Source organism: Chiloscyllium plagiosum, chromosome 6 (assembly GCF_004010195.1).
Source record: "Chiloscyllium plagiosum isolate BGI_BamShark_2017 chromosome 6, ASM401019v2, whole genome shotgun sequence".
In the NCBI taxonomy this organism is placed as follows: Eukaryota; Metazoa; Chordata; class Chondrichthyes; order Orectolobiformes; family Hemiscylliidae; genus Chiloscyllium; species Chiloscyllium plagiosum.
In genome coordinates, this window is record NC_057715.1 from 63,017,463 (window position 1) to 63,045,299 (window position 27,837).

A 27,837-nucleotide genomic window follows, 5' to 3' on the forward strand; every position below is an offset into this window, starting at 1 on the left:
GTGGAGTGTGTAGGCGGGGCTGACTGGTGGAGTGTCTAGGCGGGGCTGAATGATGGAGTGTGAAGGCGGGGCTATGATGGAGGTTGTGAGTAGAATCGGGTGTAGGGAATTGTGGGGCATTCCGCGTATTTCAGCGCGGTGCATGTTGGTCTTTGGGCCTGGATTGTATCGTGTGTTGAGCTTAATTTTGTGTTTGGCTGGAAACATTCTTGCTCCTGACAATTTCTGTACACCGTGAAGTGATGACTGCCTTGTGCAGGAACGTTAATCGATTAACGGTAGGTTGTGTTCACATTGTAATCGAGGCCCTTTTCCGAAACATAGGATTGTAAAGGCTGCATCGTTAAGTGTGTTGAAGGCTGATATATGTTTTAACCTGGAAGAGAATCAAGGGAAAAGGCGAGAAAGGAGAGTTGAGGGTTATCAGCTTTCTTTTCATTGAAGGGCGGAATAAACTCTACTATAAAACAAAGAACTACTGATACTGGAAATCTGAAAGAAAAACAGTGATGAAAGGTCATTGGACCTGAAATGTCGATCGTGCTTTATCTCCACAGATGCTGCCAGAATCGCTGAGTTTCTCAGCGATTTGTGTTGAGTGTTACTTCAGTTGCTACGTCTTATCTATAGGCTTGCAGGTATATATGCATGTTGTGATTCCTGAGGAAAACCGACTATAAGAACTCAGGATGCTCTTGCCTGTCCTAATAGTTTAACTAAAAATGCTGTAAGTACTCATCAGGCCAAAGATCACCTGTGGAGAAAAACATAATTCATATTTCAGGTCAGTTTTGTTTTGCTACTGGTGATGAGCTGAAAATGTGTTGCTGGAAAAGCGCAGCAGGTCAGGCAGCACCCAAAGAACAGGAGAATCGACGTTTCGGGCATGAGCCCTTCTTCAGGAATGAGGAAAGTGTGTCCAGCAGGCTAAGATAAAAGGTAGGGAGGAGGGATGGGGGAGGGGTGTTGGAAATGCGATAGGTGGAGGGAGGTCATGGGCGAGTCTGTTTGAGAACGTGGCTGAAGAGCTTCTGGGCAGAGGAGATGACCTGGGGTGTGCAGTGAGAGAGGGACTCACTGAAATCCTTGTAGAGGGAGGAAGAGAGCTTCTTCAAGGAAGGCATCCTTGTAAGAGGATTCGCAGTAGGTTAGAATCTTCGAAGAGAAAATGAGGGCTGCAGATGCTGGAGATCAGAGCTGAAAATGTGTTGCTGGAAAAGCACAGCAGGTCAGGCAGCATCCAAGGAACAGGAGAATCGACATTTTGGGCATAAGCCCTTCAGGAATGAGGAAAGTGTGTCTAGCAGGTAGGGAGGAGGGACTTGGGGGAGGGGTGTTGGAAATGCGATAGGTGGAGGGAGGTCAAGGTGAGGGTGATAGGCCGGAATGGGGTGGGGGCAGAGAGGTTAGGAAGAAGATTGCAGGTTAGGAAGGCGGTGCTGAGTTCGAGGGATTTCACTGAGACAAGGTGGGGGGAGGGGAAATGAGGAAACTGGAGAAATCTGAGGTAGCGAGTCTGTTTGAGAACGTGGCTGAAGAGCTTCTGTGATGAGAAATGTCAGAATAAGCTGCAGTTTACTTGAAGTTCTTGGGGAAAAGAGAATCTTGAGAGAATGTTTTTCTTAACTGCCAAACTTGCAAATAATCACTCTTTACATGCATATTTGGATGACCAATGAGAAGACAAAAAGTAGTTGTAGTTTTGATCGATTCAGAAAAAGAAGTCTGTGGAGCTGGAATTTCAGGGAACCATGTTAAGAAATGGATGAGCTTTATAAGTTTGTTTAAGAGTGTCAGGAAGAGCAAGGTGGTTGCAGGTGAAGGGGTTGAATCTTTATTTCTGATTGTTATAATGGGTGCTTCAAATTGTATCATATTTAATGATAGCTAAGGTAAGCGCCAATGGGATCCAAGGAAACTTGGCAAATTTGATCCACAATTGGCTCAGTGGTAAGATGCATGGGGTGATGATTAAGGGGTGTTTTTCTCACTAGTGGTCTGTGTCCAGTGGATTCCCACTGGTGGCAGTGTTGCTGGTTGAAATCAACGAGTAAGACTTGACTGTTGGAGGGTTGATCAGTATGTTTCCAGATAACAAAAATTGGTGGGGAGGTAAATAGTGAGGAGGATAGCCTTAGACTATGAGGATATAGATGGTCTGGCAAATGGAATTCAATTTGGATACATGTGAGGTGGTGTACTTGTGCAGGACTAACAAGGAAATGGGTTTTGTGATCAGTAGGACCCTTGGAAGCACTGACAATCAGGGGAACCTTGGTGTGCATGAACAATAGTCTTGTAAGATATCAGGTGGATGAAGTGGTTAAGAAGATATTTTGGGATACTTGCTTTCATTAGTTGAGACATAGAGTGTAAGAGCAGGGAGATTATGCTGGAACTGTACAGGACATTGATTAGGCGACAGATTATTGTGAGTAATTCTAGAGTGTGTATTATTGGAGGGATGGGATTGTACTGGAAAGAGATCTACCAGGATGTTGTTTAGGCTGGAGAGTTTATGGGAAGAGATTAGACAGACTGGGGTTAATTTCCTCAGAGCAGAAGAAATTGAGAGGGGACTTGATTGAATAAAAAAAATTGAGGGCTTGTAGATACAGTAGGCAGAAATAAATGTTCTTATGTTGAGGAGGATGGATACAAGGTAAGGGGCAGAAGTTTTAAAAGAGATATGAAGAAAATGTTTTTCACCCAAAGGGTGGTGGGAATTTGGATCTCGCCACCTATGAGGGTGGGAGAGGTGTGATGATGCTGCCCCTTTTAACAAGTTTATGTTGTCCTTGTTTTGTTTTCAAAGAGATCGTAAAAGACACAGACTCCAAAAGGTCTAAGTTGAAGGGCCAATTTAATTATAGCTAACAGGTACTGCTTCGAGCAAAAGACTTTTAAGTTTTAAAGAAATACTTGTACAATGAAAGAGGAGTGGCCAGTTCTCCCAGCTCAGTTTTTCTCTGGTCTAGCTATACACTGAAAGCGGTCAGGCAGTTGTAAAAGCTGCTGGAACCAAAGAAGCAGGTCCAGGCTGTAACTTTCTCTCTGTGACTTTTCTCTAATGTAAGACACTGTTTGATTTTTACCTTTTGTTCCAAGAGGGTGTTTATGGGGATTGTAGCAAGTATTGGGAACAGCATCATTAAGTTGGGATAATCTGTTGGATTTTCAGGTAGTTTGTTATTGTGTGTTCTGATCTCTTTTGTTTGTGTTTCATTCGGTAATCTTGTAAATAAATTTTGTTTTGTTTAAAACTAAGTGGTTTGATCAGCTGCATCCCTCCCTGGAATATCTGCAGGACACCTGCTTAAAACAACGAGCAAAGTTAGGGTTTATTTTCTTGAAATGTTTTGAGGGGGTCTGGCCTGGTCCATAACAGTGGCACAAATCTCACAACGTGTTCAATGTATTTATGATGCCAAGGCATACAAAGCTAAGGGCCAGTATTCTAATCCCATGCAAAATTGTTCTGCAACCAGGCCACACTCTGGGGTCTAGGCGAAAGTGAGGACTGCAGATCTGGAGATTAGAGTGTGGTACTGGAAAAGCACAGCAGGTCAGGCAGAATCCAAGGAGCAGGAAAATCGATGTTTCGGGCAAAAGCAAAAGACTATGGTGTTGTGCAACTGAACTTTCTAATTCTGATGAAGGGCTTTTGTCCGAAACGTTGATTTTCCTGCTCCTTGAATGCTGCGTGATCTGCTTTGCTTTTCCACATTCTTGACTCTCACTCTGGGATCTGTCTTGTCCAGTATTATCATCAGCTGAGATAAAAAAATTGCTTTTGTGAGATATTGTGTTTTAGATTTTCTTTGCATACTCATTGGCCAGCTCGCTATATTCATGAGTACTGGGTTCTTGTTCAATTGTTCATAACCCTTTACTAACCCATTATTTACTATAACACAATTTAATTCATTCATTCATTTTTGAAGCTGTGTTTTATGGCATATTTTGCTATTACGATATAGACTAAATGAAAGCATCCCATTCATCTTAAACCCTCATCAGGCCTATTCCTACATAAATGTCTGGATTTGGAGGAGCTGGTGTTGGACTGGGGTGCACAAAGTTTAAAAACTACACAACACCAGAATATAGTCCAACAAGTGTATTTGGAAGCACTAGCTTTCGAGCGCTACTCCTTCATTAGATGGTTGTGGAGCATAAGACCATAAGACAGAATTTATAACAAAAGATTAGTGTCATGCAACACAACACTAATCCTAATGATGGGCTTTTGCCGGAAATGTCAATTTTCCTGCTGCTCGAATGCTGTCTGACCTGCTTTGCTTTTCTAGCACCACACTCTTGACTATCATCTTCAGCATCCACAGTCCTCGCTTTCGCCTAAATAGATAAGACTTTTTCCCTGTGGTGAGGGAGTCCAGAACTAGAGGCATAAGTTTAGGATGAGAGGGGAATATTATAAAAGGGACTTAAGGAGCAACTTTTTCATGCACAGGGTGGTGTGAGTATGGATTGAACTGCCAGAGGAAGTGGTGGCAACTGGTAGAATTACAGCATTTAAAAGGCATCCGGATGGATATGTGAATAGGAAGACTTTAGAGGGATATGGGCCAAGTATTGGCAAATGGGACTAGATTAGTTTAGGATATGTGCTTGGCATGGATTAATTGGACCAAAGGATCTGTTTCCAGGCTGTACATCTCTATGATGCTATTAATCAAGCCTTATCAACTGTCTCCCGCACCTGAATAGATTACAGAACACCAAACTGTTTTCCCAGTTAGTTTGTACTTGTTAAATACGTTTTAACTGGGCTGTTATCCCTTTGAGAAACTAACTGTCAAAACCTAAGTGAAATTGCATGAATGAATGAAACTCTCACCGACAAATAGTAAACAAGTCTTCAATCCAGCTGTGGTAATCAGTTTAATATCTTTTTTATATATTAAGTACAGGTGTAGTTTCTAACTTAGAGCATTTGGGTTTAGTATGTTTAACTAACATTTACTAATGTAAAAGGCAAAAGGATTAATGCCTCTTAATTATGCAAGCAGACCTGACACTCTTAATCGCATCATTTAGCCAGCATTTAGCACATTTTTTTGTAAATATTTTTATTGGAAAAAAGAATTTGAATTCTTTTACAAAATTATAAACTTAACTCAAAATAACATAACAATCATATAATATAACAACAATAATAATAAACAAACTGCTACTCTACTCCACAAACACTTTTAAAAGAAAAAGAATAAAGATAAAAAGAAAACCCTATGCAAACTACGATTCAATAAATAAATTAAACAAAAAAAAAACTGAATTAAATTGAATTGAACTAAGGCAAATTAACTAAGTTACAACAGTCTGCCCAACCCCACCAAAGCTCTCCATCACAGGGAGCACTGGAATTCCTCCAGCCTACCAGACACAGCTCTCATTGGCTACACAAAGGCCCTGACCAACACAGCTGACTAGTTTGCGTTTGTATTGTTCAACAAGGGTCGCCAAGTCATATAAGCGTTCCATTTTTGGGCGTGCCATATTTGTGAGGAAGTCGAGGGAGATATGCTCTATAACTAACCTATGCCACTCTGATAGCTCTGAGGGATTCTCTTACATCCAGCTCATCTGAATGTTCTTCCATGCACAAAATGAAAGAATATTAAACAGTTTCTTCCCCTGCGCATTCAAAGAGGGGAGATTTGGCAAACCCAAGAGGAGGGACACTAGATCTACCTTGACCTCGGTTTCCAAAATCCTTTCCAAGACGCTCACTATAGCGCTGCAATACCTGTGAAGCTTCTGGTATGGCCACAGGCAAATGAGTAAGAGTACTGATATCTGTTATACATTTGAGGCACATTGGAGGCTATCCTGTCTTAAATTTCGCAAGCCGCTCCGGTGCCAAATAAGCCATTTGGAGTACCTTAGTTGCATAGCCTGCATCCTATTGCAGATTGAAATCTTCCTTGCGTTCTCCCAAATAGCCTCCTATGCCTTTGATGAAATCTCTGCCTCCAATTCCTGAGTCCAGATCCCCCACAGTCACTCAATGTCCTTCAAGACATTGCCTCCTAATAAATGATAGTGGGTGCTGACCGGGGGAGTACCCATGAACCGAAGTACTCTCCTCTCCACATAAAATTTATAGGGACTAACCATTAACGTAGTCTTTTTCTGTATAAAGTCCCTAATCTGAAAATGATGAAAGAGGTCCTTCCTAGATATTTCATATTTCTGGCTCAACTGCTTGATAAACATCAAGACCTCCCCCTCAAATAAATCTCCCAGACAGGAATCTACTCCAGATTCCCAGGGCGCAAAGCCAGAATCCATCGATCCCGGCCAGAATCTGGGTATTTCTCCTATGGGAGTAAAAGGGAAAGGTTCTCGTGAATTGCTCTCACTTTGTTGCACCATTCTGTATGCTTTGACCGTGGACAATCTGATTTCTGCAATGGCCTGTAACAGTCCTCATCTTGTCCATAAACACCAAATTAATGAGGGGCGTTTTGACTGGGAGGTCTCAATGTCCAGCCAAATTGACCTTGAGTCTTGGCAAGCCCAATTAGCTGTATAGGATAATAGGGAACTCTATTGATATTTCTTAAAATCTGTGAAGTCCACACCCCCATCCCCTGCAGGAGCTGCAATTTGGCAAGCTTAATAAGAGGCTGCCTGTGACGCCAGATGAAAGAACCGAGACAACTGTTAAGCCTCCGTAGCACTTGTCTAGGCAGCATCAAAGGGAGCATTCACATGGGATATAATAAACGAGGAAGAACATTCATTTTGACCAGGAAATCGGAAGATCCACCCAGCGCTGGAGGTCCTGTCTTATCTTCTCTAGCAACTGTACAAAATTAGCCTTACATAATTGATCAAAGGCAGCATGATAAAAATGCCTAAGTACAGGAAACCTACCTGTGATACACACACACACACACATACACAGCCATATACACTCACACATATACACTCACACACAAATACACACACCCAGCCATATACACACACACACACTCACACACTCACACACACTCACACACTCACACACTCACACACTCACACACTCACACACTCACACACTCACACACTCACACACTCACACACTCACACACTCACACACTCACACACTCACACACTCACACACTCACACACTCACACACTCACACACTCACACACTCACACACTCACACACTCACACACTCACACACTCACACACTCACACACTCACACACTCACACACTCACACACTCACACACTCACACACTCACACACTCACACACTCACACACTCACACACTCACACACTCACACACTCACACACTCACACACTCACACACTCACACACTCACACACTCACACACTCACACACTCACACACTCACACACTCACACACTCACACACTCACACACTCACACACTCACACACTCACACACTCACACACTCACACACTCACACACTCACACACTCACACACTCACACACTCACACACTCACACACTCACACACTCACACACTCACACACTCACACACTCACACACTCACACACACACTGACACACATACTGACACACATACTCACACACAGCTATATGCACTCTCATCCACCCCCAAAATCGGGTACTCTAACAAGACCTCCCCACAGGCATGGGTTTCGACTTCACAAAATTAATTTTATACCCTGAGAAAGAACCAAAGAAATTAATCACTTGTATTAAATGGTACAAATTTTGTCAGGTTAGTTAGAACAAGAAGAACGTCATCTGCATAAAGGGTGATCTTATGCCCTCCTGACCCTACCTCCGGGGTAATTATATTGGGGTCCCTCCAGATAGCCTCTGTCAATGTAAATAGGAACGGTGAAAGGGGCCACCCTTGTCGGTTGCCTCTACCAAGACTAAAATTGTCAGACCTTATACCGTTAGTGACAATCGCTGCCTGAGGGTCACTATATAACACTGCCATCCACCTGGCAAAGACCCCTCCAAGACCAAACCATTCCAGGACATAAAAGAAGTACGGCCACTCAACCTGGTCAAATGCTTTTTCTGATACCAAGGCGGAATCGACCCTTGCTGGCATACTTGAACCATATTCAGTACTCTTCTAATGTTATTAGAAGCGACCCCTAATAAAACCCGTCTGGTCCTCCTTTACAAAGTAGGGCAAGACATTCACCAAAGTCGATGCCAGCATTTTCGACAAAGTTTTAAAGTCCACGTTTAATAGTGATATGGGCCTATATGAAGTACAATCCTCTGGGACTTTCCCTCACTTGAGAATAAGGGAGATATTTGCTTCTCTAAGAGGATGGGAAGCAGTCCTGACTGTACAAAATATTGTACATATCCAACATTGGCCTGGCCAGCATGTTTATAAACTCCTTATAAAATTCACTCTGAAATCCACCTGGGCTGGGTGCTTTACCGTTCTGGAACTGCCTCCCTGCCTCCTGTATCTCTTGGATTGTCAGAGGGGCATTCAAAAGAGATGCCTACTCTGAAGTTATACCTAGGAGGTCCAAGGTCTTAAAAAAGGAATCCACCTTCGCCAATCTGTCCTCACAGCCCTCCAACTGGTACTACACAGTAGAATTTCCTGAATGCTGCGTTAATCTTTTTAGAATCGTAAGTGAGAGTACCAGCATACACTCTGGATGTGATAGATTGGGGGGCACTCTTCTTTCTGGCCAGATACGCCAATATCTACCCAATTCATCACCATACTCAAATAACCTCTCTTTCGCAAAGGAGATCTTCCTCTTTGCTGTCTGGGTGAGCGCAGCATTCAGAGCAGCCCTGAGGACTGTAATCCGCTGCAGCTTGGTTACAGATGGTCTGTCAAAGTAAGCTGTTTCAGCTGGGCCTTAAGCGTACACTGCTGCTCTCCCCCTCTGCCACTACCGGGTCGCCGAATAAAAAATAATCGAACTCTTTGCATAGGCCTTGGCAGTCTCCTAGAGCACCAATGGATTACTGGCCGTACACAAATTAATGTCCCAAAAAATTTTAAATTCCCATGGAGAATACTTAGCAAGCTTGCTATCCTTCAAGAGAAAAGGATTCCTGTACCAAGACCACAAGCCTGTCTCATTACCACTGGCCTTAACCTCCATGTACACTGCCACATCATCAGAAATGACTATGTTCCCAAATCTTCAGGACAGCACCAAATTCAGAAAGGCTGATGGAGGAAAAAAACATGTCAATCCTAGTGTAGCACTGTGTGTGGTAGAGAAAAAGGTAAAGTCCCTACCCTCAGGGTGAAGACATCTCCACGCATCCACCAACCCCAGCTCCGTGCTCAGGTCCACCAGTTGCCTAGATTGTGGGGATATGCCCGTGAAACCCTTAAGCATCCTGTCTACCCCAGGGTCCATAAGACGATTAATGTCTCCCCCTGTGATCGTATGACACACCCCAAGGACCATCAACTGGAAAGCATATCCGTTAAAACTTTGAGGGCGTGTGCTGGGGGGCAATATACGTTCAAGATCCCATACTCCTCTCCATGTATTAAACTTTAAGGATAATAAACCACCCATATTCATCCTTAATTTGGTCAAACAGCTGAAATAGGAGATCCTTCTAGATGAGTATAGCAACTTCTCTGCTTTTACAATTAAAGGATGAGAAAAACACCCGGCCAAGCCCTCCCTGCTGTAACTTTTAAGTGCTCCTTATCGGTTAGATGTGTTTCTTGCAGCAAGGCTACATCCGTTCTTTTCGAAGGCTTGAAAGTATCTTTCTTCCCCTAATTGGTGAATGACTCCCCTTAACATTCCAGATGCACTATCTAAATGATCTATTAACCGAAATAGCCCGTGACCCCCCCCCCCCCAGTAAACAGTTTGTATAAACTTGAGAATACAACTACAAAAACTACAAAATCAAAACTTCTAACTACTTCTACAATGAATCAACATATAAAACAAATAAGAGGCGACTTTCCCCCTTGCCCACAGGGGGCACTCAAACTACCCACTAACCCCTCCATGGCTCATTCTAGCTGAATCTGCGCCCCAAAACCAGGCAAAACAAAGTTTTAAAAAAAGGTTACATGCATCTTACAACAAAGAAAGTTAAGAGTGGCCACCCAGCCCGTCCCATCCATACCTTTTTTTGTAAATATATTTATTAGCAAATTTTTTTAACTTTACAAACATATAAAATTATTGAAACAAACAATCACAAATATCAGTATAATAAAAAGAAAAACACATAAATTACAATACAACTACTAGCTACTAACTTACTCTATAATACAAAGCAAACCCTAACATTGTGCAAAGCAACACCAAAAAAAGAAAGAAAAGCAAAAAAAACCCATAAAGTACAAAACAGCTATGCTCAACGCAAGGCTCCCAAACAAAGGAACGGGAGCATTGTATACATACTCGTATTAGCTCTGGAGTCCCCCTCCAGGGCCCAGGGCTTGACAAATCTGATCATCCTGGTTAAACAAATGCCCTAGTTAAGATAACTGATAAATCTATATCCAAATAACTCAAGTAGGGCTGCCATGTCTTATATAAATTGTCTGTTGTATGGTGCACCATGTTTGTAATAAAATCCAAGGGAATGTGCTCCATAATTAATTTCTGCCATCCCAACAAGTCCTCTCAGACACCCAATTCATCAGAATATTCTTCCGTACACAGTGTGCACGAATATTAAATAGTTTCTTCCCATGCCCGTCTAAAGATGGTAAATTTGGTAAACCTAAGAGGAGAGATATTGGGTCTACTTTGACTTCAGTCCTCAACACCCTTCCTGTCTCTCCCGCCACAGTGCTCCAATAAACATGGAGCCCGTGGCATGTCCAGAAGGACCTTCACTTATTTTACATTTGGGGCGCACTGAAGATGCCCCTTTTTTAAACTTCGCCAGATGGTCTGGTGCCAGATGAGCCCTGCGCAGAACTTTTAACTGCGTAGCACATATCCTATTACAGATTGAGATCTTTCGAGTATTCTCCCATATGTTCTCCCATGTTCCAGAAGAGATCTCTACTCCCAGCTCTTGCTCTCAGATCTCACATAACCGTTTAATATCCTGCCAGGCCCTGCCACCCAGCAGGCGATAGAGGGCACTAACCGCAAGGGTCCTTGTGGAACGTAGCAACAACCTCTCTGTATCGGGCTTATAGGGCTTAGTGAGAAGCGTAGTCTTCTTCTGGATGAAATCCCTAACCTTGAATGGAAGACTCTTACCCCTACCCATAGGGGGCACTCACCCTACCCACCCCCTCCTTCACAGCTCCTTCAAACCTGGACTGTGCCCCAGCCTTAGGCCAGAAAAAAAAAACAAGGAGATGGTCCTTAAATCAAAAGACAAAGTCAGGATGAGGATGAGCACTCTACCCATCCCTGGCTTCATGACACCCCTACTTGTGACTAAAAGAGAAGCAGAACAAACAAAAAAAAAGGGAGAGAGACAACAAAGAACATCCACAAAATTTCCCATCAGAAAATCCAGTTATTAAAAAAAGGAACAACTTATTCCAAAGTCTTTTTCCCCCCCCCTTTCCAAAAAGGAAATTATTAGGGAGAAAGAAAGGAATTTTAAAAAGGAAGGGAAAACATGGGGAAAAATAGAAAAGAGAACAAACATTAATCATATTCTTCAGGCCAATCCGTCTATTTTAAAGTGTCCACAAAGTTTTTAGCCTTATCCGCTGAGTCAAATGTATAAACTGAGTCCCCATGGCTGAAACAAAGTACTGTGGCATATCTCATGGAGTACTGGATGTCCAGGTTCCTCAGCCTCTTTTTAATTTCATCGAAGGACTTCCTCTTTTGGATTACAGCTGCTGAAAAATCCTAGAAAAGCATGATTTTTGACCCCTTGTTCAGCAGCGCCTGCGGATCTTTTCTCAGAGATCTGGAAGCTTCTATGACTTCCTGCTAGTCCTAAAATGAATGGAAGTGCACTAGGACCGGGTGAGGATGCTGCACCGGCCCTGACTTGTACACTGTAACCCGATATGCCCTTTCAATCTGAAGCCTGCAGGACTCGATATGAAGGCCCAAAACCTTTGGCAGCCAGTTTTCAAAGAAGTTGACTGGCCGCGCACCTTCCTCACCTTCAGGGAGCCCGACAATTCGGAGATTTATCCTCCGACCTCGATTTTCGAGGACGTTGCTACGGTTTCGCAAGGCCCGCACCTCTCGGTCCAGCACCTGGATTCGACTGGATGAGGACTCCATTGCAGCTTCCGAGGCCTTAGTTTGATCCTCCACCTCCTCCAGCCTCTCCACGAGGCCCTGGATCTCCTGCTCATGCTTCTGCAGCATGGATGCAATAGGTTGGACCTGGGCACGAATTTCCCCAGGGATTTCCTCAATCGCAGCCGCAACTTTCAAAGTAAGTCTCTCCATCACCGCAGCCAATTCCTATGAGTCTGTCAGGTCCCTGGAGGGTTCAGGAGTGGCTGCTACTGCTGCAGTCTCTGGTGTTGTAGGTGCTGCAGGGGTGTGTCCTCCCTGCTGCTGTTTCCTTGCTCCTTTTCCCTTTGGCATCCTTCCCACTCTCAAATATTAACAAATATGTGTTCTGTAAAGTTTTTAAACTAATATTTCCACCACATAAGTTGGCCAGGATGGCAAAAAACACTGGTATGCCTTGGCTGTTACGTAAAGCTGTCCAAATCAGTCCTACAGAATCGCCGCCATCTTGCCGAGTCCCCCATCCATACTTTGACCCTTGGCAATCCTGGTAAACCTACCCCACCCCCAAATCCCATCCCCCATCCCGTACCAGGAGAGAGAAAAACATAAAGGGAATGATAGAAAAGCAAAGAATAATAGGAGGGAGGAAAGAAGGGAGAAGAGAGAGAAAAAGAAAAAGGGGATCCCTAAATTGTAAAAGGCCAAAAGCAGGTAAACCAGGCAGAATACAGAGAAGACAAAGTGAATACTTCTGTCTGTAATATTTGACCCAGCCAATCTATTTTAAAGTGTCCAGGAAGTCCTTTGCCTTTTCCGATGAGTCAAAATTAAACACTGATCCTCCATGGCTGAAACATAATATTGCTGGATGTCTTGCAGATTACTGAATATTCAAGTCCCTCAGCCTCCTTTTTACCTCATCAAAAGCCTTCTCTTGTGGATCACGGATGCAGAGAAGTCTTAGAAAAACATAATTCTTGATCCTTTGTAAATCAGGATCTTTCCCCAGTGCTCTTGAAGCTTCCAACATCATTTGCTTATCTCTATAGTGCTGGAGCTGCACTAAGACTGGGTGGGGTGCTGGTCTGATCCAGGCCTGCACATTGTGACCCGGTGGGCCCGCCCTGACTTCTGCCTCAAAAACTGCGGGAACCCTTGCTCCAAAAAACTGACTAGCTGGCGTCCTTCCTCGCGTTCTGGCAGCCTGATCAAGCAGGTGTTCTTCCGACAGCCTTGATTTTTGAGGTTGTTGATCTGCTCCACTAAGGCCCGTACCTGCCTTTCCAGGGCCTGAACCCGAACCGCTGAGGATTCTGCTGCAATTTTGGAAGCCACAGACCGTTGCTTCACCTCTATGACGCACTGCCTGCGACGCTGGATCTCCTGGTCATGCTTCTGCAGCATGGCCAAGATCAGTTCCAGCCTGGTCTGGGTCTTCCCACTGAATCAGTCTTCTCTTGGAGTTTCACGAACTCCAAGACCAGGCTCTGCTGCACAGATAAGTCCCTTGGGATGTTTGCGGAGGCCACACAGAGGCCGGGAGTGTGTCAGTAGCTGCAGGGCTGTTCCCTGTTTGTTGCAGTGCTCCCTGCCCTTTTCCCGTGGTCATATTCTTTGCTCAATTAAACTGACACACAGCAATTCTGGGGACCTAAAACTACTTATTTTTACCACAATAATGCTGAACTGCAGCGGTGTTGAGTGATGTGCCCTGCACTTGTTTAAATGCTCGCAGAACCTCTAACAAAAAAATCACCAACAAGCGGGGCCAGATACCAGCAAATAAGATACTAATTGAAGGTTAAAATGAGAAAGCTGAAGTAGGAGAACTAGGCTGCAGAGTTTATGGGAGCTGCTGATGAGCACATCATGAAAGCTCTCTATCAAGGTCTCTGATCTGTCTATGGTCCCAAAGCCAACAAAACGGTTATTAAATTTTGGACAGAAAGGTCTTTTTCTGTGCTGTATGACTCTGTGACTCTTAAATGAGCTCCCTTTTGCCACTGAACACCTGATATTATCACCTATTTGATTTTGTGAAAATCTTGGAACACTGATTTGCATTAAGTCAGAAAAAAATTGTCTCAACCTAATTCTGGGGCACAGGCTGCAACACCCCCAGTCAAACAATATACCCAATTTAGTTAAGTATCTTGACAGTATTCTTTCGAAGATCAACACATTCCACATTGCAATTGTCCATTGCTTGGAAAAAATAAGCTTAGCCTTTGTAGAGTTACCCACAGTCTTTGAAGGTAATGTGGAATTTGTGTACAAAAGTGTCCTGTGCAGTGGTTTTCGGATGACTTCTGTATGGCACTAGCTTGTTCTGTTAAGGACCTGAGTCTGTTCTTCTGAAATGCATAGATTGTTTGATACCAGGCATTTCTATTTGGATCTGCTCAAGTGTCCTGTGCAGTGGTTTTCGGATGACTTCTGTATGGCTCTGAGGAATGGCCAACTTACTGACAGTTTTCTGATGAAGGGCTTTTGCCTGAAATGTCGATTTTCCTGCTCCTCGGATGCTGCTTGATCTGCTGTGCTTTTCCAGCACCATACTCTTGGCTCTAATCTCCAGCATCTGCACTGCTCACTTTCGCCTAACTTACTGACATTATATAAACATTCTAAAAGTGTTTAAAATCCATGTGGTTTATCAAATGGCAGGAATCTGCCTCTAGCACGTCCCAAACTCAAATGCAAAAGCATGCTGAAAGCCAATTTCAGAAGTTGTACGTTGGACCCTATAGCATGGGGTGGGAAAAAACATAACAACATAAATTGGAACAGGAGTAGGCCTTTCAACATTTCATGTTTCTTTGCCATTCAACATAATTGTGGCTCATTACCCAACTCAGTACCCTGTTTCTGCTTTTGTCTCTTTGTTATCTTTGCCCCAAGAACATTCGTTGTTTTGGGCTCGACTGCTTTCTATGGCAGAGAATTCCACAGGTTCACCACCCTAAACATGACGAATATCTTCTCATCTCAATGCTAAATGGTGTACCCCGAACCTTTTATACTGCAACCACTGGTTCTAGACTTGCTGGATGTTCTTCCTATGTTTACTACCCTGAGCAGATCCAAATAGAAATGCCTGGTATCAAACAATCTATGCATTTCAGAAGAACAGACTCAGGTCCTTAACAGAACAAGCTAGTGCCTTCACACACCCCTCCAACTGTGATCTCCTGGACAATATTTGCAATCAGATCTGCAAATCAAGATTTGATTCAACATTACGCATGAGACAAGATCAACCTGGATGAACAACATTCACCAGTTTAAAGAGATGTGAAAATCCACCCTTGCATAAAACCTGGTATGCCTGAGAACCTTTGCAACAGCCTGAGACATTAACTTTGATTCTTTTCCCACAGATGCTGCTAAACTTGCTGAGTATTTCCATGAATTTCTATTTTCATTTCTGGTCTTGATTAGATTAGATTACTTACAGTGTGGAAACAGGCCCTTGGGCCCAACAAGTCCACACCGACCCGCCGAAGCGCAACCCACCCATTCCTCTACATTTACCCCCTACCTAACACTATGGGCAATTTCCCATGGCCAATTCACCTCACCTGCACATCTTTGGACTGTGGGAGGAAACCGGAGCACCCGGAGGAAACCCACGCAGACATGGGGAGAACGTGCAAACTCCACACAGACAGTCGCCTGAGTCAGGAATTGAACCCGGGTCTCTGGCGCTGTGAGGCAGCAGTGCTAACCACTGTGCCACCGTGCCGCCCGTCTTCTAAAATCAATAGACCTGAAATGTCATAGGAAAGCAATCACTCCATAAATTTCACACCTTCTGGTCATGGGCATAATTTTTAAAGAACTGCATTCTGAAAAATGCAATATTTCCTATTGAGTACTATTACAGCATCTCAGTTTAACAATAACTGTGATCTTACAAGCATCACCCATGTGTTGAGGACACATTTAAATGAAAAGCCATAATGAAAGGCTACTGATGTCGTGTGCAGTTGCTGTGTACTTTATTTACCTTTGCTAACATATCTTTTGTCATCACTAATTTTCAAAACTTGTAATTTGTTTTTACAGAACTTGATGGAACAGGTTTTGGTTCCACTATCATGGGCTGGATTTGTACGATTGAAGTTTACCAAGGCTCGCATTCCAGCAAAGGTGAGGTGGGCGGGGGGGTTGTCGTCGAATGGTTTGATAGCTCAGAAGGGAAAAGGTCTAGGGAGGAGAATGGAGATGGTGAGAGGCCAAGCGAAAAATATCGATTTGTAAATGCCACAAATCCTTCAGTAAAAACTGCTTTCCAGATGTACAAAACTCTGATGTGACATTAAAAAGTGAAAGATAACAAATTTCAGGAAGTCCTGGACCAGTGAAATGGGAAGACGTGACAGATTACGTTTAGTATGCTATTACATTCTAATTTGAAGGATCAGGCAGGGCAATATATTTTAAATGATACATTCCTGCAGCATTTGCAATTATATCGGATAAAGCTACATAAATCTTTGAGATGTTAGGAAAAGTTGACAATTTTTAATAAACAATTCTTACAGGATCCTTGTCTTTATTATTAGGGACATAGTACTGGTATTTTGCTAATGACATAGGAATCTTGGATTGTGGAAATTCCTGACTTGGCAGCCCCATTTCTATATAAATTGCCACTATATACATTGTATTCATTACAGGAAAGTGTGCACAGAATTAAGTCAGGTTGCCTACTGACCAAGCATTTAGAGGCAGCCACAGAGGCGTGCGAGAGCCGATGTGGATTGATTAGGTGGCCTACGTTGGTTCTGTCGCACTTCAGCTCAGTTATAGTAAAGACTAATAGGCCCCCTAGCCCTCATCTTAATAACTTGCTAATCTCCCTCATATTTGTGATGGGCTACAACCTCCCTTTGCCCACTCTCACAGTTTGCACTAATTGCAGTACTTATGTGCCACAAAGTAACAATGACAGTTCTTGAAATGCTCATGAAAAGAAAGCATTCAGAAATCTGTTTTGAAAAGACTGCCCTTGCAACATTATAAATGCATCAGTTAGAGACTGTCATTCTTCATTTTTTTCCTTCATTCTTTCATGGGCATCAGTGCAAGGCCAGCATTATTTGCCCAACCCCAAATGACTCAAAGTTAGTGGCTTGCCAGGTCATTTCACAGATCATTTAAGGCACATCCAGAGTGCTGTGGGTGTGGAGTCACTTGAAGGCCAGACCACGTAAGAATGATAGACTTTGTTCCTGAAAGGGTGTTTGTGAAGCAGATGTGGTTTTATGATCCTCAGGTTACATACAGAACCTGATTTTCAATAATAGAAGATTTACCCCACTTCATTTCTCTTAATTAGGCTTGAGGACCTATCAACCTTTACTATAACTGAGCTGAAGTCCAAAAGAACCTATTCAAATTCCACCAGCTGCCATGGATTCCTGAATTACAGTCCAGTGACATAACCACTTAATAATTTTCTCTCCTCAAGTAACAGAAGCTTCTGTTTCATAGAAACATTAAAAAGTTAATAGTACAGAAAGAGGTCACATGGTCTATTGTGTCAGTACCAGCTAACAACTAAGACACCCAGTCAAGTCTGACTTTTCAATATTTGGATTGTAGCTCTTTAGATTATAAACTGAACCTGAGATTTTTCAATATCAGAATCGTTACCCAACTTCATATCTCAATCTAGTCCAAATACAGATTCAGCTATAGGAACATAGGAGCAAGAGTAGGTCATTGATCCACTTGAGCCGACTGCACCATCCTAGAATGTGGCTAATGATTTAGTTCAAACCCATTTTCTTGCACTGTCTCCATATACCTTGATGTCATCAGTATCCAGAAATTTGTTGATTTTTGTCTTGAACATATTCAAAGACTCAGCCCTTTGGGGTACAAAATTTCAAAAAAAGTCGCTACTCCTAATTTCAGTTCAAGTGGCTTGTCCTTTATTCTGATGTTGTACCTCCTGGTTCTTGTCCCTCCATTCATGGCTAATATCCTTTCTGCATCCACCCTGCCTAGCCTTTCAATAATGTTGTAAGTTTCAATTAAGTCACGTGTCAATCTTCTGTACCTCAAAGATTTGTTTGGAGGCTGGTTTGTTATGCAAAGTGATCAAGTAGTGTGGGTTTAATTCCTGCACCAGCTGAGGTTACCACAGGAAAATCTCCTTGACTTCTCCCCTCGCCTGAGGCATGTTAACCTTCAGGTTAAAACACTACCAGTTACTGTGCACTCTCCACCAGTTATCTCTTCAGTTCTCATGCTCTCCCTCGCTCATGCTAATGCTCTGGCTCACTATATTGGTTTCCTCTGTTTTCCTCTGGGATCGTGTTCAAATAACAACTGGAATCGATGAGTGGCAAAATAGCCTCTTTTATTCAGCAATCACAGAACAAATTCGAGGCGTCAATAGAATCCTGAAATACACTTCTTACTAGAGCCCCTTTATATGCAATCTTACATACATTAAAATTCCATTACTGTGGCGTGAAATTTTCTAATCCATATTACACAAATATTTGACAGGTTTCTGTCATAGGGTCATAGAGTTATATAGCACAGAAACAAAGCCTTCGGTCCAACTTGTCCATGCCTACCAGATATCTGAACCTAATCTCGTCACATTTGCCAGCATTGGCCCATATCCCTCTAAATCCTTCCTATTCACATACCCATCCATATGTCTTTTAAATGCTGTAATTATACCAGCCTCTACCATTTCCTCTGGCAGCTCATTCTATATATAAACCACCCTCTGCATGGAATAAGTTGCCCGTTAGGACCCTTTAATATCTTTCCCCTCTCAGCCTGAACCTATCTAGTTCTGGACTCCCCCCCCCCCCCCCACCACAGGGAAAAGACCTTGTCATTTTATCCCATCCATGCACCTCATAATTTTATAAATCACTATAAGGTCACCCCTCAGCCTCTGATGCTCCAGGGTAAACAGCCCCCAGCCTATTCAACCACTCCCTATAGCCGAAATCCTCTAACCCTAGCAACATCCTTGTAAATCTTTTCTGAACCCGTTCAGGTTTCACAACATTCTTCCAATAGAAAGGAGACCAGAACTGCAAACACTATTCCAAAAGTGGCCTCATCATTGTCCTGTACAGCCACAACATGACCCCCCAACTCCTATACTCAATGCTTTGACCAATAAAGGAAAGCATATCAAATGCCGCCTTCACTATCATATCTACTGCGACTCTACTTTCAAGGAGCTATGAACCTGCACTCCAAGGTCTCTTTATTCAGCAACACTCCCCTGGACCTTAACCATTAAGTGTATAAGTCCTGTTCTGATTTGCTTTTCCAAAATGCAACACCTCACATTTATCTAAATTAAACTCCATCTGCCACTCCTCAGCCCATTGGCCCATCTGGTGAAGATCCCATTATGAGGTAACCTTCTTTGCTGTCCACTACATCTCCAATTTTGGTGTAATCTGCAAACTTACTAACTATACCTCCTATGTTCACATCCAAATCATTTATATAAATGATGAAAAGCAGTGGACCCAGCACCAGCTCTATTCCCTCCATCGTTGGTCTTTTGTCCTTAATGTATTTATAAAAACCCTTTGGATTCTCCTTAGCCCTATTTGTCAAAGCTATCCCATGTCCCCTTTTTGCCCTCCTGATTTCCCTCTTAAGTATACTCCTACTGCCTTTATACTGTTTTAAGGATTCACCTGATCTTTCCTGCCTATACTTGTCATAGGCTTTCTCCTTTTTCTGAGCCAAAACCTCAATTTCTCTAGTCATCCAGTATTCCTGACACAAACCAGCCTTTTCTTTCAACCTAACAGGAATATACTGTCTCTGGACTCTTGTTATCTCAGTTTTGAAGGCTTCCCATTTTCCAGTATTCTTTTATCTGTGAACATTTCACCCCAGTCCGCTTTTGAAAGATCTTGCCTAATACCATCAAAATTAGCCTTGCTTCAGTTTAGAATTTCAACTTTTAGATTCAGTCTATCACTATTTTAAAGATAATAGAATTATGATTGCTGGCCCCAAATTGCTCCCCTACTGACACCTGAGTCACCTGCCCTGCCTTATTTCCCAAGAATAGGTCAAGTTTTGCACCTTCTCCAGTAGGTATATCAACATACTGAATCAGAAAATCTTCTTGTACACATTAACAAATTCCTCTCCATCTAAACCCAGTGATGTCCATCCCTGAGCCACGTTTCTATAATAGGTATGATATGCCAGTCCCATGTTGCTAGCCATGCCCTGAGTTCATTTGCCTTCTCTGATAGGTTTCTTGCATTGAAGTAAATGCAGTTTAATTTATCAGTTCGACCTTGTACTCTGCTTTGTTTCTTCCTGTCCTGACTGTTTGACTCACTCTCTCTCCCAACTGTACCAGTCTCAGATTGATCTCTTTCCTCACTATTTTCCTGTATCCTACCCCCTCATCTTACTAATTTAAATCCTCCCGAACATCTCTAGCAAATCTCCTTGCCAGTATATTAGACCCCTTCCAATTCAGGTGCAATCCATCCTTCCTGCACAGGTCACTTCTATCCCAGAAGAGATTACAAAAGTCCAAAAATGTGAACCCTTCTCCCATGCACCAGCTCCTCAGCCACGCATTCATCTGCTCTATTCTCCTATTACTGCTCTCGAGGATCTCCTTTTTAAATTCCTCCTGCCTTTCTGTATTCTCCCTTCAGAATCTCATCCTTTTTTCTTCCTATGTTGTTGATTCCAATGAGTACAATGACCTTCTGCTGGTCCCTCTCCCCTTTTGAGAACATTTTGCACATTCTCTGAAACATCCTTGATCCTGGCACCAGGGAGGCAACACACCATTCCGGTTTTTCACAGCTGGCTGCAGAAACGTCTGTCTGTGCCTCTGACTAGAGAGTCCCCTATCACAATCGATCACTTGGAACCCGACATACCCATCATTGCACTACAATCTGCCTCGATACCAGAAACCAGGCTGTTCATGCAACATTCTTCTGAGGGTTAATCACCCCCTACATTTTCCAAAACGGCATACTTGGAGACAGGAGATGGGTCAAAACGTGCTAAATGCTGGATGCTTTTGATGGGATTAAGTGTATCTGAACAGTCAGCTTGCATTATTAGGTGGTGTTGTCCTTTTGTGTTTTAAGTTGGTAAATGTTAGTAAATTTACTAGGCCTATATACTGTAAGTTAAAATTGTACCTGTACTTTATAAAGGATACTAAACTGATTACTGCAGCTGGGTTGTGAGATTTATTTCCTATTTGCTGGTATGAGTTTCATTCATTCGTGCAATTTCATGGAAGTGATGTTTTGTGAGTTAGTTTCTTAAATGGATAATGGCACAGTTAAAAGATATTTAACAGGTACTTACTAATTGGGGAATCTATTTATATCCAGGAGATGGTTGGTATGGACTGATTAATATTATAATGTTTCATGGAGACTTGATGGGGATGGTGTTGTTCTGTATGCTGCACTTATTCAGAGGTAAACACTGTTTGTAATAATGGCTGATAATGTGTGGAAATGCAGTAGTGGATTTGAAAGGATTGTTTTAAATTTGGATAGTAAAATATACTATAGAATCGAGGTTTTATGAATATATGGAAGTGTTATAGTAAGTAACGGGTTAGTAAAGGATTATGAATGAATGAACGAACAAGAACCCGGTATTAATGAATATAGCGAGCTGGTGAGTGAGGTAATAAAGATAACATATAACACAAAACCTCATAACACCATATCTCACAACTTCCACAGTCCAAACATGTGCAAGTAGATTGTCTACGATAAGTTGTGTTGTGGTGTCCAAGGATGGGCAGACGAGATGGATTAGTCATGGTAAAAGCAGGGAAGTAGGGTTTTAGGAGAGTGTGGGGGCTAGGTCTGGGTGGATGTTCCTTTGCAGCGTTGATGCAGATTTGATGGGCTTAATGGCCTCTTTCTGCAGGGAAAATGATGCAAACCAGCTGCTGCATTTCCTATAAAGTCTAGTGACTATATATTTAAGTGTTTGTTATAGAATGTTCCAATGTGTTTTATAGCCAAATGTTGAGACTAAAGCTATATGCATATAAATCTTTACTAGACTGGTACCAAGGGTGAAGGACTTAAGTATTGTGGAGAGACTAGAGCTGTTCTTCACAGCTATAGCAAATCATTGTAGTTGATTAAATAACTCTTTCCATTAATAAAATTATTCAAGAGCAGGGGTCACAGATTTAACATGATTGCCATAAGAACCAGATATGAAATGAAGAAAATATATTCACATGGTGACTTGTGACCTGAAGTATGTTGCCTGAACAAGTGGTAAAAGCAGATTTAATCACAACTTTCAAATTTGAATTGAATAAGTACTTGAAGGAAAGGAAATTAGTAAAAATGGGATCAATTGCCTATTTTTACCAAAATCAGTGCACAGAATTGATAGGTTGTAAGTCTTCCCTCTGAGATTTCTAGATTCTGACTGCCTAATCTTAGACTGGAGAACTGAATTTAGTTTAGGATTCAAATCAGTGCTCCATGTTCAAAATGCCATGGAATAATTTGATGGTTTATCTGCATAATTTTTTTTTAATGTAATTAGTGTATCTTTTGGTTTCAGATGTTTGAAGTTTCACCATCAGACCATGCAAGATATAATGGTAATCCAGACTGTCCTCACCAACTACACATCATTACTAGAATAAAATGTACAAAACGACGTCCATATTGGGAAAAGAAGATTGTCCATGACCTTGGGTTAGACAAGGTGAATTATCTTCTCTGTGTGTTGTCTATATTAATCCTAGTGTCTCCACTATAGTTAATGGTCCATCCCCACACTTCGCCTTTAGTGTTAACATATAAAGTTTGGATTTTTTTTGTGACTTGTAGTCCATGTTGTGTTCTGTTGCATTGGATGGTCCTGTTTGTCATTCGGCTCTTGATTTCCAATGCAAACCAACTCTTAGCCAAAAAGGGATCTGCTACCTTTCTGGCCATTCAATTCTATAGCAGTTGGATTTCCGTTTGGTCATAAAATCCATGTTATGCTTCCCTATTGCCCTATGGTGATGGGCACTTATTAACTTTTAATTCCTTTTGTCATTCAGATATATTCAGTTTCTATTTTTCTCCATGATTTGAATAAGCACAGGTATGCAGTGTCTTCTGGTTTGTTTCAGTTGCTGGTTTTTCAGGATGTTAAGCCATTGTAATATATCACAGTATTCTTGTGGATGAAGAAGACCAACCATTCACCTGTCCAGAAACACCATACAATCTCTGTTCCTCCCCAGTTGCTGATTTTTTTTTTGTTTCAGTGACTTAAAGGTTTTCTCCTCTACCAATGAGTCCAGAGGTCCATTTCAAGTGTTGATCATTCACTATGTGAAGTACACCAATCCTTATGTTACTATTTAAACCTGTGTTCCCTTATTCTGTTTCAAATATATAATAGTATTAGAGATCAACATTTTATACTTCATTTATGATCTTTGTTTCGTTCTGTGAAATGTACTGCATGCTTTCTTCACAGGCTGAAAAGTGCAAGTTTGTTTAGCCTTTTCTCATTTGTGAATGCTGGTATAATGATATACAACCAAACTAATGGGCTCAAGCACATGCTCTAGAGTGAGTTAAACGCTCACTACAGCAGTTCAAAGAATTAAAATTCAAAATTCTGGAACTAAAACTAGTCTCTGTAATGCTGATTACAAAAATAAGATTGTTGTAAAAAACAATGTATGTCCTTAGGGAATGAAATATGCTATCTTTACCTGGTCCTGGCGAGCATATGACTCCAGCCCCACAGCAATCTTCCCTCTGAAAGAACCTAGTAGGCCACTCAGTTGTACCTAGTCGTTATTTAAAAAAACCAAATGTAATCTAATGGATTACTTAGCATCTGAAAATAAAGCCTTGCCCAATTAACCCTGTAAAATCTTCCTTCACAATATTTGGGAACTTCTGTCAAAATTGACATAATAATCCCATAGACGGGTCAAACAGCAGTTTCATAAAAGTATACTTAGCAAATTATACCTTGGAGATATTGCCCAGACTGTATACTACTTTTGCACTATCTCTGCTGGGGCTGACCTGGTGGGACAGGATATATCCACGGAAGGTAATGGTGGTGTCTGAGACATTATAAGGAATGATTACATGAGTTTAATTATGTCAGGTTGCTTGACTCGTCTTTGAGTTTGAGAGTTGTTTAATTGTCCATACCAGACACAACTACTTGTGACTGGGTTGCAGAGCTTAGATCTGATGCAATTAGTTGTGGGATTGTTCAGCTCTGTTCATCACTTGCTGCTTATGCTGTTTGGATCACAAGTCATCCAGTTTGGTAGCTTCACCAAGTTCCCACCTTAGTTTTAGGTATGTCTGGTTCTGCTTCTGGTATGCCCTTCTGCACTCTTCATTGATAACCCCAGTAAGACTTTGCAGGGTCAGCAGGACTGTTTCTGCCAATATCTTTTCTGGTGCTGAGGACAATATCAGGTCTGTCTGGTTTAATTTCTTTGAGGCCTCATAGCAATTGGTACAAGTGAGTGGCTTATTGTGATTTCAGAAGGCAGTTGAGAGTCAACCACATTGTTGTAGGTCTGCAGTCACATGTAGGCCAGACCAGGTGAGAATGACAGATTTCTTTCCCTGAAGGACATTAGTGAACCATATAGAGCTAAGTTGTCTGACAATCCTTCCACATTTAGTTGTCAATAGTAGTGAACTAAATAGATTGTTTATAGTCATAGTCATACAACACGGAAACGGACCCTATGGTCCAACCAGTCCACGCTGAACAAAAGCTCAAATTAAACTAGTCCCACTTGCCTGTTCCTGACCCGTATCCCTACAAACCCTTTGCACTCATGTATCTATCCAAATGTCTTCTAAATGTTGCAGTTGTACCCACATCTAACACCTCCAGAGAAAATTCACCACTCACACGAACCACCCTCTGTTTAAAAAAAACTCTCCCCTTCTTATCTCCTCTATATATCTCTACTGCCACCCCAAAAATCTGCCCCAGTCTTGAAATACCCCATTTTAAGGAAAAGACGACTACCATCAACTTTACCTTTTTCTCATTATTTTATAAATTTCTATCAGGTCATGTCTAAACCTCCCACGCTCCAGTTTACTCTCCTGACTTCCATCTTAAGAATGCCATTACATGCTTTATATTTTTGAAGAGATTCACTTGATTCTTAACATATGCCTCCTTTACTTCTTGATCAGAGACTCAAAAGTTTTATCCATCCATTTGCACTCTTCTGAGCAAACAAATTATGAGCAAGAATGGGCCATGTGGCCTGTTGAGCCTGTTCCACCATTCAGTAAGATCATGGCTGATCTGATTTGGGTCATGTAACATTAGCAATCTGATTGCTCAAATGATGAATATTTCATACTTGCAAGTTACTGGGTAATTAAGAAAATAGCTTACCAGTCTGTCATTTACTTTTTGCTAACCTAAATGGAACATTGCGTAATTTGGTTAATTTCAAAATTGAAACATTAGCCAAAAATTTTGAATAGGTCAAGTATGTATAGCCTTTGCTGCGTAAGAGTCCAGAATAGAGGACAGTGAAGTTTGAAATATGTTTATTTTCATTGCATTAGTGTTTCAGTTGATAAGTGGTTTCTGTTTAATTCAGCACAATTTTTTTATTGAAGAGTTAGAAATAAGATATTTAGGAATCTGGTATGTTGACTTCATTTCTAAGGTAAGTTAAATTTATAGATGTCATTTAATTGAATTACTGTTTAATGCTGTGATAGATGATAAATGTAAAAACAAATCTTCCGTATTTTACCAGTCACATCAGCCACGGATCCATAAGAATGTTCCATCGATTAATAATAAACTAAAAGTCATCAAGCATCTTATAAGGTTGGTGAATGTAAATACAATAAACTTCAATTTGTTTTAATTGTAAAATTCTAATATAAATTTAGTGATATATATTTCAAATGTCTTTGCAGAGTGCAACCCCTGAAATTGCCACAGGGACTTCCAACTGAACAAGAACTAGCAGACAGTTACCTGAAGAGCACTGGGGAATTAATTATAAGACGCCACCTGCAACCATTGGAATAAAACACCACTAGATCTTAAGCTGCTGTTTATGTCTCACTTGTCTGTGAAATAAATATTCAAAATAATTTCCAAAAAGTCAAATTTCAAGTTTATTTTTAAAACATCGAGTGTAAATGCTACATAATTCTCTTATTCTGCACTGATCTTGAAAACGCAGTAGAACTGTTATGCCAAAGTAAATGTGTATTAGAACATTTTGGTAGAATGAATGTGTTCTACTTCAACACTTGAAAAACATTACTTTAAAAGCTTTTGAGAAAGATAAAATAAGTTTAAAAACGTAATAGTTGATAGGGGACTGCAGAAACATGAAATAACACATTTTAGTGTTTTTAACACTTAGGTCATTTTAAAAAGAGCAGTTTTCTAATTCTACTTGCATTGTTTTGTTTTCATTAAGGTAGTAAGTTGTTTCTTCCAATCTCCCCAGGCTTAAAGATTCTTGCTAAAACCATCAATAAGCTTAGCTGTGGAGAAACATAGGGAAGACATTCCAGGTTTCTGACCTTCCATTGAGATGAGAAAATGTTAGAGTTGAACATTTTTTAAATGGGTTTGTAGCTGATGAAAATTGAGCAGGTATGTAACTAGGTAGAGGACAAGGGATGATGAAAGAACATGATTAAAGACAAATAAAGTGAAAGAGAAGTTGAAGTAACAAAAGGTGCCTCCATACTCCCACTGAGTTCAGTCCTAGGCTCTTTAAACTTGAAATGAAACTCAACGTAAGCTCTTTGTAGGATCTTCTTTTCTCTATTAGACACTTGATAACCTTCTGATGTAAGTTTTTCTGACAAGTGACTTTTGCTCCAAAACAGCTGCCAGTTCGTGGGATGAATCTACCCAGAACTACTCATAACTCTGGAAATATGGGCTGATGATTGCTTTTGGTACGCAATGGGGAGGTTGCTTTCTCTGTGTCTGCAATAAGTGGTTTTCTTCATGTACCTGGAACAATGATGTATTCTCTGACCGTAACATGTAGTAGCACATGGAGGCCATGAGATGAAATAATGGCTGATATAATAATCCTTAACTCCATTTTCCTGCATTATCCTCCAAATATTGATTCCCGAATTGATTTGAAATCAGCCTATCTCAGTCTTGAATTTACATAATGAGACAACTTCTGCTTTGACAGACTGTCCAGTTTTCCTCCCACCATATTACTTGTACATCTCCTGGACATTCATTTTGCAATGTATCATTATCTCCTTTTACCTTGTACATCACATGATTGTTCATATCCTAACTTACTCAAGTGACTGTCTGTTTTTCTTTTGCTGCTTGCATATACCGTGTTCCATGCATGCTTAAAGTGGTATATCTTAACATGCAATTTTGACAAAAGGTCATTAAAGTGAAGCATAGTTTTTGAGCACTAACTTTCTCTCTGCAAAGATGTTGCCTCACCTGAAGATTTTTGTCATTTTTGCATTTTTGCTTGTGCTTACTTTCTCAAGTCAGGTACTTTGAAAATGGTCTGCTGATACAGATCAATAATTTTTTCAAGCGGTGTTTCACTTGAACAATAGCCCAGATTTTGTGAGGAGAAATTTTACAGCATACTCTGATAATCTTTCAATTTACAGATTGGGGATTGT

At 41.4% G+C, this 27,837-nt stretch overlaps 1 protein-coding gene across 1 annotated transcript; it reads left to right on the top strand.

The window, feature by feature from the left end:
• The first annotated feature begins 118 nt into the window (after nt 1-118).
• mrpl30 (mitochondrial ribosomal protein L30) lies at nt 119-26,308 on the top strand. The gene is made up of 5 exons (XM_043691679.1): nt 119-278; nt 16,220-16,303; nt 22,745-22,891; nt 25,953-26,026; nt 26,119-26,308. The coding sequence occupies exons 1-5, from the start codon at nt 243-245 to the stop codon at nt 26,231-26,233; spliced, it is 456 nt and encodes a 151-aa protein (XP_043547614.1). The 5' UTR covers nt 119-242; the 3' UTR covers nt 26,234-26,308.
• Nucleotides 26,309-27,837: the final 1,529 nt, after the last annotated feature.

Excerpts from the sequence above, each read along its gene's own strand:
- mrpl30 (XM_043691679.1), top strand. The coding sequence starts at position 243 with ATGACTGCCTTGTGCAGGAACGTTAATCGATTAACG. Across the intron at positions 279-16,219 it reads GGAACGTTAATCGATTAACG|AACTTGATGGAACAGGTTTT; the intron begins GTAGGTTGTGTT and ends TTGTTTTTACAG. Across the intron at positions 16,304-22,744 it reads AGGCTCGCATTCCAGCAAAG|ATGTTTGAAGTTTCACCATC; the intron begins GTGAGGTGGGCG and ends TTTTGGTTTCAG.